The sequence below is a fragment of the Melanerpes formicivorus genome, unplaced genomic scaffold (genome assembly GCF_026170545.1).
Source record: "Melanerpes formicivorus ecotype bairdi unplaced genomic scaffold, bMelFor1.0.p_v2 SCAF_92, whole genome shotgun sequence".
Classification (NCBI taxonomy): Eukaryota; Metazoa; Chordata; class Aves; order Piciformes; family Picidae; genus Melanerpes; species Melanerpes formicivorus.
The window spans coordinates 1,635,655-1,651,010 of NW_027142444.1; the positions used below are offsets into that span (position 1 = coordinate 1,635,655).

Sequence of the window (15,356 nt, forward strand, 5' to 3'; positions counted from 1 at the left end):
CTCTGATTTCTAAAGGATAGGTGAAGGCAAATAGGAGAAGAAGAACAGGTAGAGGAGATTGCTTGCAGAATTAGCTACTGAAATCAGTGGGGCTGCAAAATGATGTTGTGGAACCAGTGCCTTCAGCAGAGCACAGCTGCACTGTAGTCGGAGTCCTTCAGCGTCCCTTCAGTCAAAACCAACACGACCTCCTCTCCCTTGTCTCCAGAAGCCATCCACACTGCCCAGCTTGTTGGATTTTGATCATGTGGATGAACCATTTAGAAGCTGTTTTGATGAACTAGCGCAGGGTGGAGTCAAGGCAGTCCTTCCTTTGTGCCTTAGCAGAGTCAGTACAAAATAGGGTCTGCCATAGGCAGTGTCTATACCTTCTGGGGGTTGGGTTGTTCTGTTTTTTAGGATAACTAATAGCAAGCACAAGACTGGCTGGGGAGGCCTGCCATTGGCAGCAGACAAATGCTGCAGGCTGTGTGTGCTGACAGCCTAGAAACAGGGCGCCTGGCGGCCCCATTCTAACCCTTCCTGCTTTAGCATTTCAGACGTGGTCTGCCTTCAGAAGGCCACGTTTTCACTTCCCCCCATCCAGGCTTGGATACTGAGCTGCTCTATGCAGGGAGACACAGGGTTGTAAGCCATTTTCCAGATGGCTTGAGAGAGGTCAGGAGAGGACACTTAAGCCTGTTCTGAGGACTGCTGAAGTCAATAAGGTCCTTTCTCTTGTTTTCAGTAGGCTCTTAGTCCCTGTCAGTGGCCTATTCCTTATCAAGTATGGAGAGCCAGTTCTGATAGCACACAGACATTTGGAATGCTTGGGCAGAGCTCTGGAACCCTGCCATGGAAACACAAGTGCCTGTGTGTAAGCCATGGAAAGAACTGTGCTTTTCTCAGAAGCATGTTCTTGAGTCTGAATAAGTTCCTTTGTGGGACTTGACTTTAATGCGAGGTTTGCTGGTGCTCCTCTGAGTGTGGCAGGGGAAGGAAAATGCTACCCTAATTGTTTAGGAGAAATCATAGGGAGAATGAAGAAAGAGACGTTAGTAACTGTGACCATATGTATGTAGGTAAGAGTTGGAACAGCTGTCCTTTTAAATATTAAAGGAATTGGCAGAGGAAAATGGCTTAGGAAGTCTAACTTACAGGTTTGGGGATGGGTGGGGATGTGTGTGTTATGGGATATCATGGCCTTGGGTTTTTTAGGGGTACTTTGAACTTGCAGGGATGTTTTTCCCCTAGCTTATTCACAAACATCAGGAAACCACAATTCATTCCAGCAGTTAGTTCCAGCAGAGAAATCTTTTCAGTTTTGAAAGCCTTAGGCTTCTGATTGCGCAAAGGTCTTGCTGCTTTTTTACTGCATAACAGAGCTGTGGGTGTGAGGAAACCCACAGCATGGTGCCCCAGACCCAGCCTACCAGATACTCTGGGACTGGGAACAGGGCTGTGTGAATGACTCTAATAAGAAGCTGCTGCTGGCCACAGTGCTCCCAAAGCTGTCATAAATACATAGAATAAACCCAACATCCAGATGGAAAGGACTTCTCCCAGTGGTCCTATCCCCTGTTAGAGGCATATTTCCCCTGGGGAATTTCTTTGGAAACTGTACACCAAGTGGTGAGATTTGAGCTGACTCTGCTTGGGTGAAACTCCTGTTGGAGCTAAAGACTCTCTTATTGAAGGTGGGAAAAATAGGACACTTGAGTGCCTGGTACATGGCCAACTGTGCCTTACTGTGCTTGTCCAGTCTGGTGGAGCATGAGCTTAGTCCTCTGCTTCACAGCCACATAGTCTAGCAAGGCAGTTAGGCCCTCTGAGCCTTGTGAGCTGACCCTGTGCCTTGGTTCAAGGAGCTCCAAAACAGAGCCATCTGCAGAGCTTGTTTTGCTGAGTGTATAAAGTACAGCAAGGTCAGCCACTTGTGGAGCCCATGCAGGAGGCCTGAAGTTTGAAGCAGAATCGACATAGTGGTATTGAGCTCTCTGTGGTGCTCCAGAGGTGTGGAAGACAGGAACCTCCTCCACATGGCGCACTGGAGGAAGCTGATGTGCAGGGTGTGCTTTCACCAGTAGGACAGCTCTGTTTGTCAGGGATGCACCATCCCTCCTCTTGTTAAGGAGCACTTCCCCCCAGCTGTGTTTCACTATTGAGTTTGTTTTGCTGTTTCTCTACTTCCTTCTTAGCAATAAAACCAAGGCAGGGGTTTTGTTTGCCTTTGCTGGAGATGAGGTAGGCCACCAAGCAGTCATGTGGCCCATCCCTGACACCAAACTCACACTCTTTGGGAATTGTAGTTCCTCTGCTGAAAATGATGAGAAGTGATCCAAGATTCCAGCACTAATCCTAAACAGTGTTGAAAACAGTACCTGTTGAGTTGCCTAAATAAAAGCTTGCAGCTTGCAGCAGCAGAATTTATGCAGAGGAACCTGTGCTGTGAGCTGGGGTTAGCTGCCTTGGGGTAATACAGATTCAGAAGGGAAAACAATTCCTTGTAGAGCTGAATGTAGATCTGGATTTGAAGTGTGCTCAGGTGAGGAGAGGTGACTGCATTGTAATTTCTGTTGAAGTGATTTCTTCAGTCACTTGCAAAGCTGGGCTGCTTTCTAATCCCTCTCTACTAAATGGTCTGGTTTCAGTTCTCAGTTGAATTCTGTAGTGCCCTGCCTTGGGGAGGCACTGGAGGTGCAGCACCAGCTCAGCGCAGACTTTGGCCTGTGCAGGGAGTAGTATTTGCAGATAGCCCTGTATGGCTGACAGTGGAGTTGGCACAGCCTCCCTCACAGCAAACAGTCCTCTCCAGCTGAGCTATCAAAGGTCCTGCTCCCAGAGGTGTGAGCTCCCCTGATTCAGCTGGGCTGGAATTACTCCTGCAGCCCCTCTTCATGGACTCACACAAAAGAACCCACAGAGCAAAGTGGCAGAGACCTTGTCACTGTGGTGGTGTTTGCTGGCTGCTGCTGGAAGAGTGCTCTGAAATAGAAGTCCTAGAAGAAGGAACAGACACAGTGGCTGTTACAGATGAGATGTGCCTTTCCTGAAAAGCAGAGATGTGGTTCAGTGCTCATGCTGGGGAAGAGTTTGTACTACTTCAGCCCAAACAGGCTGCAAGTTGCTGATTTCATTTTGCTTTTTCCAGCTCCTTCCCTTGCCTGACTCAAATCATGAAGCCAATGGCCCTGCAGCCTTTACTGCTATCACTGGGCTGTGCTGCAGTGGTGTCCAGGCACTCAGGCTGAGGTCATGGCTTTCTTATTGCAGTCCAGATGAGTTGTAAGACCAGACCTTCTCTGCGTTTTTGTGGCAGAAACTAGATAAAGGAGAGTTTTGAGAGCACTGAGGAGCAGCACTGAGGGCTTCAGTGTGCTAGGGCCAGTTGCCTACCTGCTGTCACAATGGTTCGGGCAGACAGGAGCTCCTGTGCCCACCCTCCAAACTATCTGACTGCAAGCTTTTAGTGTGATGGGACTAACCTTTTCTGCTCTCTGGTGGGGCTCATTTACTGGGGCCTGGAATCCTGTGTCCACAGTGGCTTTGTGACATTCAGACCAGGACTCACTTGTACCTGACCAGCTTGGAGCATGTGTGGAGCTGCTTCACATCTGGCCAGGCCTGTCTAGTACAGATGTGCCCTGAGGGAAAGAAATGGTGGCTGATGAAATGCAGCCAAAAACCCCCATGCTGCCAAAGATTTTCCTGGGAGCCCTTGTAGGCAGAGGCCTGGAAACACCAGAGATTTGTGTGTGACCAGGTCACAAGACCTTTCAGATCAATAAAACTGAGCTGATTGTGCAAAGCTATTTTTGCAAAGTGAAATCTGTTTAGAAACCTGGGGCTTCAGTGGCTGCTTGTTTCTTGGCAGCAGAGCTCTAACGCCTGTGATGTGCTGCCACTCATTCCTGGCAAGCACTGAGTATGTGCTTTGGAGTCTGCCTTCATACATAGGCAGTTTCAAGCTATTTCTATAGATGCTGACTGTAAAATATTTGGATCCAACAGCCTCTGCTACCTTACCTAACTGGTTCTCTTCCACACACTCGGTGCCACAGATCTCCCTGCCTCTTCCCCAGTGTATCAGCTGCTCCTGTGATTGGGAGCCTGTTACAGCTATGGATTGTACTTTGGAGCAGAGCTTCTAAACATAGAGGAGGCTCATCAGTGGAACAACTGACTAGTGGGTGGCACTCAGGCAGAGTGGCATATGCATTCTTTCTCATTTTCTTTGCCCTAAGTAAAGCTTTCATGCACCCTGCAATGTATTTTCCCTCCCTCCCTCTCCTCGCCCCTGCTGGTTTCCTCCCTGTCACCTATGCTTGTGAACAATGTTTTGTATATTCTGGCCCAAATGTTGTCCCTGCTTAGTTTTCACTTGTCCTTTCCTAGCACAACTCCCCATGGGCTGCACTGGAGCTTTGCTTGCGTAAGAATTAAGAACTTGTGAATTGATGCCATTAGTAAAATCTCTTCAGCCTTTTCCCCTGCCCCTGGTGGGGAAAGAATTCCTGTTGTGCTGCCTACCAGCTGCCCAGTCTGGGCACAGTTAAGAGAGCATCTTGCCCTCAGGGGTGGATTTATGGAACGGCCCATGAGAAATCATGGCACAGTCTTGTCCTCCTGGTAAATGTAAGTGAACTGTGACTTGTGTAAGTGTGATGGCTTGTCAGAGGTCACACAGAAGGGCAGTGGCAGCCCAAAATTAGACCAGATGTCCTTTGTGCCAGTCCCTCAGATACAAGGTGTGTCTTGTAAGGCTGCCTTTGCCTCTCGGTAGTTTTTAAGGAAGACTTTAATTACTGCACTTCTGTCCTACTCTGTTAAACACCTGCATTTGCCTCTGGCCTGTTTAGTGCTGAGGCTTTGCAGTATCTGTACTGTCTGAAACATCTCACCTGATCCTATCTCTTTGACTCACTGAGGCCTTTTGAGTTGTTTAGACCTAAAACATTTGTTGCCACAGCGCTGCTTCCGCTGCGAGTACCGAACCTGCCTCCGTGTGGTATCTCAGCTAAACATTGTACTTCACAGCTGCTTTAGGGCAAACACTGAGTTTTCCATCAAACTAACCCCCTTCCCCACTGCAAATCACACTAACAGTCTTTTATCTTTCTGTATTCAGGGAGAAAATCAAGAAGGGTCTTAAGGATTTGGAGGAGGTGAAACCAGCTGGTGACACATACATACATGAAGGATTAAAACAGGTAGGTTTTTCTCATCTTGCTCAGAACAGCCTCTTTTCAGCCTTTGGGTAGCAACAGCAACAACCTGGAACACAAATGCCTGATTCTGTGCCTCAGTCTGTTACACTGAAATCAGTTTGGTTTCTTAAGAGGTCTCAAGATTGCCCAGACCCTCTGCAGATCCCTTGCATCACAGAGGACTGCCGTGTGGAGCTTCCTTGACTTGCTCCCTCACAGTAGAGAGCAGTTCTTTGTCCTGAACGTGGCAGCTGGCATGGGAAATAGCCACACACAGCTCTGTGGGGCTGGCAGACTAACAGTGCCTTCTAGAGCAGAATTTACTACATGGATCAGCATGTTCAAGACAAATAGTCTTAATTCTGTACTGTCTTAATTCTGGAGTTCCAACTGCCTGTACTTTCCTGAGCTATGGACAGTTGAAGTATACTTTGTGATTTTACTGGAAGACTCAGGCCCTGAAGGTGAGGGATGAGGTGAAGAGCTGGGTTTCACTGCTGTGGATAAAACCTCCATTCCTTCCTTTATGCTTGGGCAATTTGGAGGCTGAAAAGCTCAGCAAACAGGTTTGTTACTGCCTAAAACCAGCGGCTCACTGGTGATTGGGAAATCCTGATGAGTGGTTTCCTTATCAGTGGTGAGCTGAAGGGAGGCAGAGCTGAAGGGAGGCAGAGCCTTGTCACGAGAGATGGGTTTGGAGAGGAGGCTGAGCGTTGTTCCAGATGCTGTGTTTCCTACAAGACACATCTTGGTTAAGGGCTGAGGTGTACTTGGAAAAGGAAGCTGGATAAATGTGTTTTTGTTTTCAGGCCAATGTGCAGATTGCGAAGCAAGGAGCCTCAAGGTTTTCTAGTATCATCATTGCATTGACAGATGGCAAGCTAGATGGTCAGATTCCCTTGTATGCAGAGAAAGAGGTGAGCACTAGGTGAAAAATGTGTGTTACATTCTGAAGAGTTTGGGTGTTGCCTGTGGAATGAGAAAATGTTCATTCCTCTGTTCTATTCTGGGGCAGGCAAAGAGATCCAGAGAGCTGGGAGCCAGAGTTTACTGCGTTGGCGTCCTTGATTTTGTACAAGAACAGGTAAGAATTAATGTTTCAGATCACTGGGCAGCACCTTCTCACAGCCTTTTATACAGTTAATAGGAAGGAGCATAGGCATTAATTTTGCCTGCATCAGGCAGGATAATGTCTTGTCTGGCTCAGCTTCTCAGATGTGTGCATAGGCATGAGTAGAACGTGTGGGTGTCACTTGCATTGCCAAGAGCCATCGGAAATACCCTTGCTAAGTGGCAGCTGCCAGGAGGGAAGGATGCAGGCAAAGCCCTTTCCATTCAGATGGCAGCCAACTGAGGGCACAGGCCACATGAACAGAGTGGCTATAGACAGCCTTCTAGCAGCTGTGTAACAGCAGCCTTGGGACAAGAAAAAGAAAGGCAGGCTCGTGTCCTTCCTTGGCCCAGAGCTCTTCTGGAGTTGACTGTGTCCTAATGAAGGCTGCAGCTGCTCCTGCACTGTGAAAGTGACTGCACTGACTAAGTATACAGCAGGCCTCTCCTCTGGGAGGCTTTGTAATGGAAGGAGAGCAAACAAGGAAGGCAGTTCTGGAAAGTAGCTGCCAAGATAGCAGCCCTGAAAGGTGTCTTAGTGTGGTGGTCTGACACAAGGGCTCCCTGCTGCAACATCTTCTAAGCTGCAAGTAGGTTTTAGCAAGTTGTCCCAGTTAGTAAAGTCATGGTTAGCTGAGAGGGAACTGAACATTTTCTTTCTCTTCCTGGAGCTGATGGGAGTTGTTTTTAGATACCTATTCACATCTCCAGGGTGAAAAGCAGAGTGGCACATTGAGTTTTGCAGGTGATTCACTTGTTTGCACATGTTTTCTCTCCAAAGCTGGAAAAAATTGCTGACACAAAAGAGCAAGTCTTCCCTGTCACTGGAGGATTCCAAGCACTTAAGGGGATAATCAATTCTGTGAGTATTGGGCAATAAGCTTCCTGCTCCCTCGCGATCACAGCCTGCTCTGCGGTCCCACTTGGTTTATTATTGACTGCAGTTAGTTGTGCACAGACCTGTGTAGAGTTTGAGTAGTCCCTGCAGGTGTGGTGAGCTGGGGGGGCATGAATTCAGGAATGGCTGCTGTAGGTTTAGTCTGAAAACAATTGAGTCTCTTACTCCAGGAGAGTTGAGAGCAGCTGGTTAGAATCCTTAGGAGCGAGTGCAGTGTAGGAACTGCCAATGCTTCCTGTACAGAGGAGCATTCTAAATGCATGCTTCAGCCTTGACCTGAGCCACTTGCTTGCCCTAGAAGTGCTGAAGCTTTCAGTTCCTCTTTTTTTTCAGCATTCCATGAGAAACTCCCATCAGTGAGATGAGGCCATTCAACTGCTTACTCTGATTTGCAAGAAGGGATCAAAGCAGGAGCAACATTTTGGTTGTGATCAGTGGTCTGACAGTATTTTGGCTGTGGGATCCCAGTTCATTTGCCTTAAACTACAAGTGGTGTGTTTTATTGAAGGTTAACAGTGCTGCTGCTGCTGCATGTAGGCAGCAGGAGGGCAGAAGTCAGTCTAGAACCAATAATGAAATCCTTTTTCTGGGAGAGATCTCACTTGAATTCATTTCCCTTTCCTCTTTTTTTTCTAATGAAGAAAGGACACTACTCACCCACAGGATATTACACAGCCATGAGTTTATCACTTCCCTTGAATAGTGTGGGGTTTTGTGGACGTTAATGTCACAATGAAGCAACTTACTTTCCTTATTGGTGCTTAAAGGTAATTTCAGACTCTTCCTTGCACATTGTGAAGAGCTATAGTCAACCTTTTCAATCAGTGACATTTCTTCTCCTGCAAAGACAGTACAGCCCATGTGGTCCTGCTTTTGAGAAATCTCATGCTTTGCCATTTGAAATCTTACAAGAATGAGCTGGTGCTAAGTGGTGCAAGGTGGAAGCCACAGACTTACAGAAGAGCTGAATGTTGAGCCCCAGCAGAGTGCCTTAGGTTCCTAAGGATCCCGTGTTTGGAAGTGTCTGTCGAGTCAGAGCTTGGATGTTTGCATTCAGAGTCTCCCCCCAGCAAAGGGCATTGACCTGCAGGTTGGACTCTTCCAATGAGTCACATTTCTCCACTCCTCTTGCTCTACAAAGAAGCATGAGGAGTACACTCACTTGAGAGTGTACACTGAAGAGCTCACCTCAAAGAGCCTGTGGTTCAGAGCTGCCTGTGATTGAAAGACTGGTGTAAGCTATAGGCTGACTGACTAACCCCTCCCTGCCCCCAGCCCCAGTGCTTCTGGGCAGGCTCTGGCTCCTAGCAGTGCTGCTCTGCCTCTTTGGTACCTCCCAGGAGCTTCCAAGCACCTTCACTTTTTTGTGGACAGTCAGGGAAACTTTCCAGATAAGATCTGGGGGGGGTGGGGTGTCTGCACAAGCCTCAGTCCAGCTTCTTCTGCCCCTTGTGAAAAACCCAAATGTAAATCCTCCAGTTTTGTGCATCCCATAGATGTAGAGCAAGAAGAGAAACATAATGAGAATGCCTTTGGACATCAGCTTAGCACTGGCAGGGACTGTACAGGAAACTTGAGCTTTGGGTGTACTGTTCTGCAGCTAAGGGGCATTGCTCCTTTAAACTGTGGCTGAGCTCCTGGGTTGTTTAGGCTTTCATTTAACAGACTGCAGCTGGAATGCACATTTCAGCACTTGGCTTACTGCTATTTCTGTCCTTAAAAAGACTCTCACATTGTGGCTGCCAGGGCTGTGGAAAATGTATTGCTGATAAATAAAGGAGCACAGGAAGGCCTTTCTGATAGGAAATGTCTACTGACATCAGTCTTACCTGCATCAGTCTCATTTGTTAGGGTAAAGATCAAACAAAACCAGGTAGTGCTAGGGATTTGATAGCTCCTGGGAGTGCTGGAACATCTCCAGAGAAGGGTCACAAGGATGAGCAGAGAGCTGGAGCTCCTCTGCTATGGAGTCAGACTGAGAGAGTTGTGGCTGTTGAGTCTGGAGAAGAGAAATCTCCAAGGAGACCTTACTGTGGCTGCAAGCAGGCTGGGGAGGGACTTTTTAGGGTGTCAGGTAGTGATAAGACTAGTGGGGATGGAGCAAAACTAGAAGTGGGTAGATTCAGATTGGATATTAGGAAGAGGTTCTTCGCTGTGAGGGTGGTGAGACACTGGAACAGGTTGCCCAGGGAGGTGGTTGAGGCTTCATCCCTGGATGTTTTTAAGGCTAGGCTGGATGTGGCTCTGATCAACCTGATCTGGTGTGAGGTGTCCCTGTCCATGGCAGGGGGTGTGGAACTGGATGGTCCTTGAGGTCCCTGGCAATTCTGTGATTTGTCTGTGCTGGGCTCAGTTGTGGCAGTTTTTGGCTGCTACTTCATTCACTTGCAGCACATTCCAGGAGAGTGGAGCAGTTCATCTTCAGTTGTTGATGGGGAAAAAAGGGATGCTTTGCCAGAGGACGTCTGCTAGTACCTGCTGCTGCACTTGTGTGAAGTCTAAGCAATTAGATCAGTGTATTTGCTTTGGGGAGGTCCACAAAACATGTTTAATTGTGGCCAGGAATTGATGTTGAAGATAGCTGGGATTCAGAGAAAACCTAGCTGGGGTGCTGATACTCTTTCATTGTGTTTTGAGCACCTTAGTTCAGATAAAATCCCAGCAAAGCAAGCAAGGATTTCAGCACCACCATGCTTGTGTTGGGTTTCTGTTGAATAATGTCAGCTGCGGGCTCTGGGGAGAGAAGAGTGTTTGGTGAAGTTTCCAGCTCTTCTGGCATTGCTCATATCTGGCTTCACAAAGTAGTAACTAAAGAGCACTGCCAGGGTGAGTGTAAGCAGGAGTTGCTGGAGGCGAGGTGCTAAGGCTCTCTGGAGCAGCTCACTGCTGTGGTTTGGTTGGTAATTACATGGAGCATGGCCTCATGAGCAGCCAAGGCAGTGTGAGCTGCAAGGCTTTAGGAGAGCACAATTTACATCACTGTGACAGCTTTGCAATATGTAAGGAAATGAAACCCATTCTTCTTTCCCTTCCTGTCCTGTGTGTGATTTGTGTTACATTGTTATTTATTCAAATCTGCTGGGTAAAGAACCATTTGGGAATTTATTGTTGACTTGGTTAGACCTGAGGCCATCTGCCCTAACCAAAATAGCACCTTCCTGCCTGCTGCTGGGGGAGGGCTTGTGTGGCTGCACACCTCCTGATACCAGGGTGCAGTCTGGAAGCAAACTAAGCCAAGGCTGTCTCACCTGCATCTGACCAGATAAGGTCCTGAGAAGCCTTGGAGCTCAGTCAGACTCACACTTGCCCTAAGGGATCACTTTCTGTGGGGTGACAGAGGCTGTGGAGCTGACAGCCTTGAGGGAGTTGGATGCTATCTGCAGCATCAGGTAAACTCTTCTCCATAATGTAAAAACCAGGGCTGGACTCCCCTGTCAAGGAGGGCAACAGCAGATGTTTGTGTTCATAGGAGCAGGGTGTGTTCCCTTTCCTAACACTGCTCATTTTAACTGTTTGATCACTTCTGAAACAATGAATGGAGGAGTCCTGAGAGGCAGCAGTGGAATCAAGGAATTGGGAGCCAAGGAGCTGCTAGCACTTGAAGTCAAGACAGTGTTTGTGGTGAGGCTGGAGTTTCTGTAACGTTCCCAGAACACTCTGAGCATCATCTTGCCTTTCCAGTTTCTCCAGCAATTCTGCCATGCTTTGCCTGCTTTGGTGGCACGTTTCTCTGCATGAGGTTTGGTTGTTGTGTGCCACATTCTGGAAACCAAATCCAGTGAAAGATCCCTGCTTCCCCTTTCGCTTAAGCAGGCACAAGTCCTACTGATTTGTGAGTGAAAGTTGTCTGGTTCTCTCTGCAGGCAGAATTGGACAAGGCTTGTGCCTTTAAAGTTACATTAATGGAGCTCTAGAAACATTATTAGTGTGTGACAGTTCTAAGTAGACTTAAACACATTCTTGTACTAAAGTGAGTTGGCAGCACTTAATCCAGGAAGTTGAAATATATTTGTACTTAAGAAAGCCCACAAACCTGATCTGATAAGACTAGAGGAACGGATACATGCAGAACTGAAGAGGAAGGAGCTGATTTAGAAAGAGCTGAGTTTAGAAAGAGCTCACTCTAGAATTGTTTTGTCTGTAGTTGTTAGAAAATTTCTGAGGAACTCTACCTGAGAAAGGTTAGCAGTACAAGTGCTCAGTTGTTGAGCTCTCTTTGGCTTGCTCACTTTGCAGTGTGCAGCTTCTAGCACCTGACCAGGCACTTCTCACCCTGGATGTGGTGACAGCCATCGCCACCGCTCCTTAGCCAGTCTCTGAGCAGGGAGAAGGGGCCATGCAGGCTGTTGGCAAGGCCTGGTGAGAAGCAGACCTGTGCCTGTGTGCTGTAGTCTAACAAAGTCGTCAGGGAAAGAGGCAACCAACCCACGAGGGACAGTGAGCTGCTGCCAGAGAATGGAGAGAGCAAAGCCTGGTGAGTGGTGGTCAGTTGTGGTGAGGTAGGCAAGAGCTTTTTCATTGTAGAGCTCACTGCACTGACTTTGCAGTAACCTGCTCCAGCCTTTACAAGGGTCAGCATTCTGGTAGTCACAGCACCTCAGGTGGGAAGCTTTGCTGAGCCTCTTACAAGCAGCTTGTGCCTCAGTGTCCAAGCAGCCTGGTTATTGAGCACTGATCAGGGGCTGTGCTACTTGGAAGCAGTCGATGCTGTGCCCTGCGTCAGCTCAGCTCACTGGAGCTGGATTTCCTCCCTAGTCTACCTTGCTTACAGTCTGCTTCCCTCTTGCTCCTTAAACTGTCCCCCTCAGCTGCAGATGAGGGGAGCAGGATCAGCCAACTGGCTGCATGCTGTTGAGATTTTTCAAGAGCAAAATCAGCTTAAACAGTTCATTATCAATTATACATCAACTTAATTGGATCATTTCCTGTAGGAAGAAAATATGCTCAGTTTATGCACTGGGAACCCAGGAAGCGAACTATTAAACATGTAAGGAGGTGGGGGGAGGAGAAATGCAACAAGTTGCCATTAAAAGAATTATTCTGATTAAATCAGTCATCTTCTGTAATGCCCTTGGATGGTCTAATAGCCAGGCTGCGCTGGGTGCAAGCTTTAGAACTGACGCCGTGCTTTTCTTTCCGTGTGACTGAGACCCAGTAGATAGTTTTGGGAATTACTGCATGTAGTTGTTAAAAGGAATCAATGGCCTGGAATAGAATGCTTTCTGCTCTACCCTTCACTGCTGTGCAGCCCTTAATTTGACATTCTCTGACATATTACAAACCATATAATGTTCTCCTGGAGAACGGAGAGCTTGATAAGCCAGCAGCAGAACTGACATGGCTCCAGTTTGCGTGAGCATGCATGTGCCTTGTGATTTGGATTTGATTTGTCAGCTCTCCTTGCATGGCTATCAGCTCTGTTACATAAGGGATGCTGTAAAACTTGCTGAAAATGAAGCACTTAAAAGTCCAAATGAAATGTAGTGTTTCCTTAGTGATAAGTTTCTTGGAGCCAGATTTTCCTTTCTAGTTAAAAAACAAAAGCCCAGGCAATTTTTTCCTGTTAAGGAAAGTCATGGTTTGTCTTGATTCTGATTTGCATTACTTGAGAAGTAATGGCTTTAGGGCTGCTCTTAGTTTGAGGGTAAAGGGTCTGGTGCTGTTAGAATACACATCTCTTATGACCCACGGCTTTGTCATCTCCATGTAGTTTACTCGGTGATTGCAAATGAGGAGGTGCTGCTTGGGCCCTGTGCAATTAGACTATCCTCACTCACCTGACACTGCACCAGGCTCCTCCCTGGTGGATATTTTGTGCAAGACCATATGTCTCAGGGATTTTTTTCTTTCATTTAGATAGGGCACACAATAGCCACCTTGCCCCTGCCTCCTTTGGCCTGACTCTGTGCACAGCATTGCTGAGCGGTGTCAGGGAGCAGGCTGGCATGGGCAGCGAGCTGTAGTAGGAGCACAGATGTTTGGCAGCAGACAGAGGTAGATCCCATCAGGTATTAGCTGCTATAGTCCCTTTGCTGTGACTTCTCTCTTTTAACCTCCTTCAAGCCTGACTCTTAACCACAGCATAAGGGGGCAGAAATCCCATTCAGGTTACAAACAGCTCGTCAGTGGGGAAGCCTGTAATGCTGCTGGTGTGCATACAGCCTTGGTTTTTCACCACCCTACTTTCACACATGGTCACTTGTACATGTTGTGAGGTTCAGTGAGTCCTGATCTGTGGACAGTCAGCATTTCATTCTCTAGGAAACAGAGAGAAAATGAGTACATGACACCAACTGTCTGCTTTGCTTTCTGTCTTTTTTTACTGCCTCAGCAATCGGGGGGTGGGGGGGGAATGTTTTAAATTACAGGGGATTGGAAAAGGAATAAAGCTGCCAGTTGCAAGTCTAAATGACTCATAGGAAAATAAACCCACATGGGAACATGGGTCCAGCTCATTTGATCAGCAGAAATGAAGCAAGATTATCTTAGGAACTAAACTAAGCACCTATGTGAACTCAGTTGTGATTGGTTCTGCTCGACTCATTCTGAGCATTCCTTGGTCAGCACTTGATGGGAGCCAAAGGTGCCGGCAATCCCTAGCCAGGAAATAGCCCAGGGAACCCCTCCTTGCAGCTGACAGTCCGAAGAGGCTTTGTCTGTGTGTACAGATCCACCTGAGCCTAGCAATGCTGGAGGTGGTTTTCAGTGCTCATAGGTTATTGGACACTGTTTTGTGGGGTTGCTGTAGGATGTGCCACTGTCCCTTCCTGCCCCCCTTGCAGTCCCTGTTACCCAGTTCAGTGTCTGTCCTGCAGTAACCACTACAAGGTTGTAGGTGGCTAACTAGAGTGTGTTTACCACTGACTGAGGGCAGAACTAAAGGAGGTGCAGCTTGGTGGGGTGCAGGGCTCATGGCTGGCTGAGAAGCGTGTGGCACAGTGTGTGTAGAAGCACGTCCTCTGTGTGTCACACTGCAGGCACAGCTTCTGCAGCTTGCACCATGTTTGCAGTTTGCCATGGGTCCTAGAGCTGCTTCCCTCATGGTTGGCTGTGTTGCTCACTAGGTGGTGTGTTTATAGCATCCCTAGGGAAAATGATGAGCCCTGCATTTGGAAAGGAAAGAGGAAAGCAAAAGGCTTGAAATCTCTATGCAAAAGCCACTGGAGGTGATTTAGCTGTTTGAGTATCACTGGAGGCTTTCTGTGGTGCTGTTTTGCCATCTGAGTTGTGCAGCAGACCTTTAGGAGTGAGGGCACACATGACTCAGTAGTACTCCAGGCACGAGTACTGCACACTGCAGAAGCACTGTGGAAGAGATCCTCTTGCATGTTGGCACATCTTGCACATGTCTTGCCATCCCTCAGTGGAACACACAAGATCATTTTTAAAGGTTGAACATTCTCTTCCTCCTTTAAAACTTGTTTCTGGAAGTAGCATGTGAGCTGCCTTTTTCTGTGCATAGGTTTTCCTCACACAACCAGACTGCCTTCCTCTGTCAAGAGTCAAGGCAGCTTGATTTGGGGTGGGCTTCCAGCGAGCAGTGTTTAAACAGAGGGGTGCATGTGTGGAGCTAAACTGTTGGGAGTAAAGGACGATGGTGACTCTGGAAATCTTGGCTTGCTCAAAATGAGGAGCCTGCCAAGTCTGATCAGAAGGTGTCCAAGAGCTTTGCTCCTCCAGCAGCTCACACCAGCAAACACCTCACCACACCGCCCCCCCCCCCCCGCCCGAGCATTTCCTAGGTTCAAACAGTGAAGTTTAAACGGTCATGGTGGTTTGGTAAAGAATGCAGCTGTGCTAACGACCTGCCCCAGAGCCTGAGCTCAGCCCACAGCTGTGGGGAGGAGCAGATGCCAGGCCAGTGATGGTTTATGGTGCCCATGCTGCCAAAACCTTTTGAACTGCAGGCTGGGGCTAAGAGCAATCGAATGGTGCCGTGCAATAAATTGACACTTAGCATATTTGGGTAATTGTCGATGTACAGTTGGGTGCCCGTGGCTCATTACTGCTGCATTGTTCTCACAATTTCTTGGAACGTTAAAGTCATTAAAGTGCTGGAAGGGAAAGTTGTTTGAGCCTGCCTGTAACACTGTACCGCATGGTAGGGCTCTGCTCCGCAGTATGTTCTGAGTGCGTGGCAGTCACAATACTTCAAAAGCTGC

General features: G+C 47.9%; 1 protein-coding gene across 2 annotated transcripts in view; it reads left to right on the top strand.

The window, feature by feature from the left end:
* Positions 1-15,356, top strand: part of ANTXR2 (ANTXR cell adhesion molecule 2) — an 81,382-nt gene that overhangs the window by 4,447 nt on the left and 61,579 nt on the right. For both annotated transcript variants that reach the window (XM_068165756.1, XM_068165757.1), the window contains exons 4-7: positions 5,108-5,189; positions 5,996-6,103; positions 6,202-6,270; positions 7,078-7,158. In XM_068165756.1, coding sequence (XP_068021857.1) covers positions 5,108-5,189; positions 5,996-6,103; positions 6,202-6,270; positions 7,078-7,158 — 340 coding nt within the window. The remainder of the gene's footprint in view (positions 1-5,107; positions 5,190-5,995; positions 6,104-6,201; positions 6,271-7,077; positions 7,159-15,356) is intronic.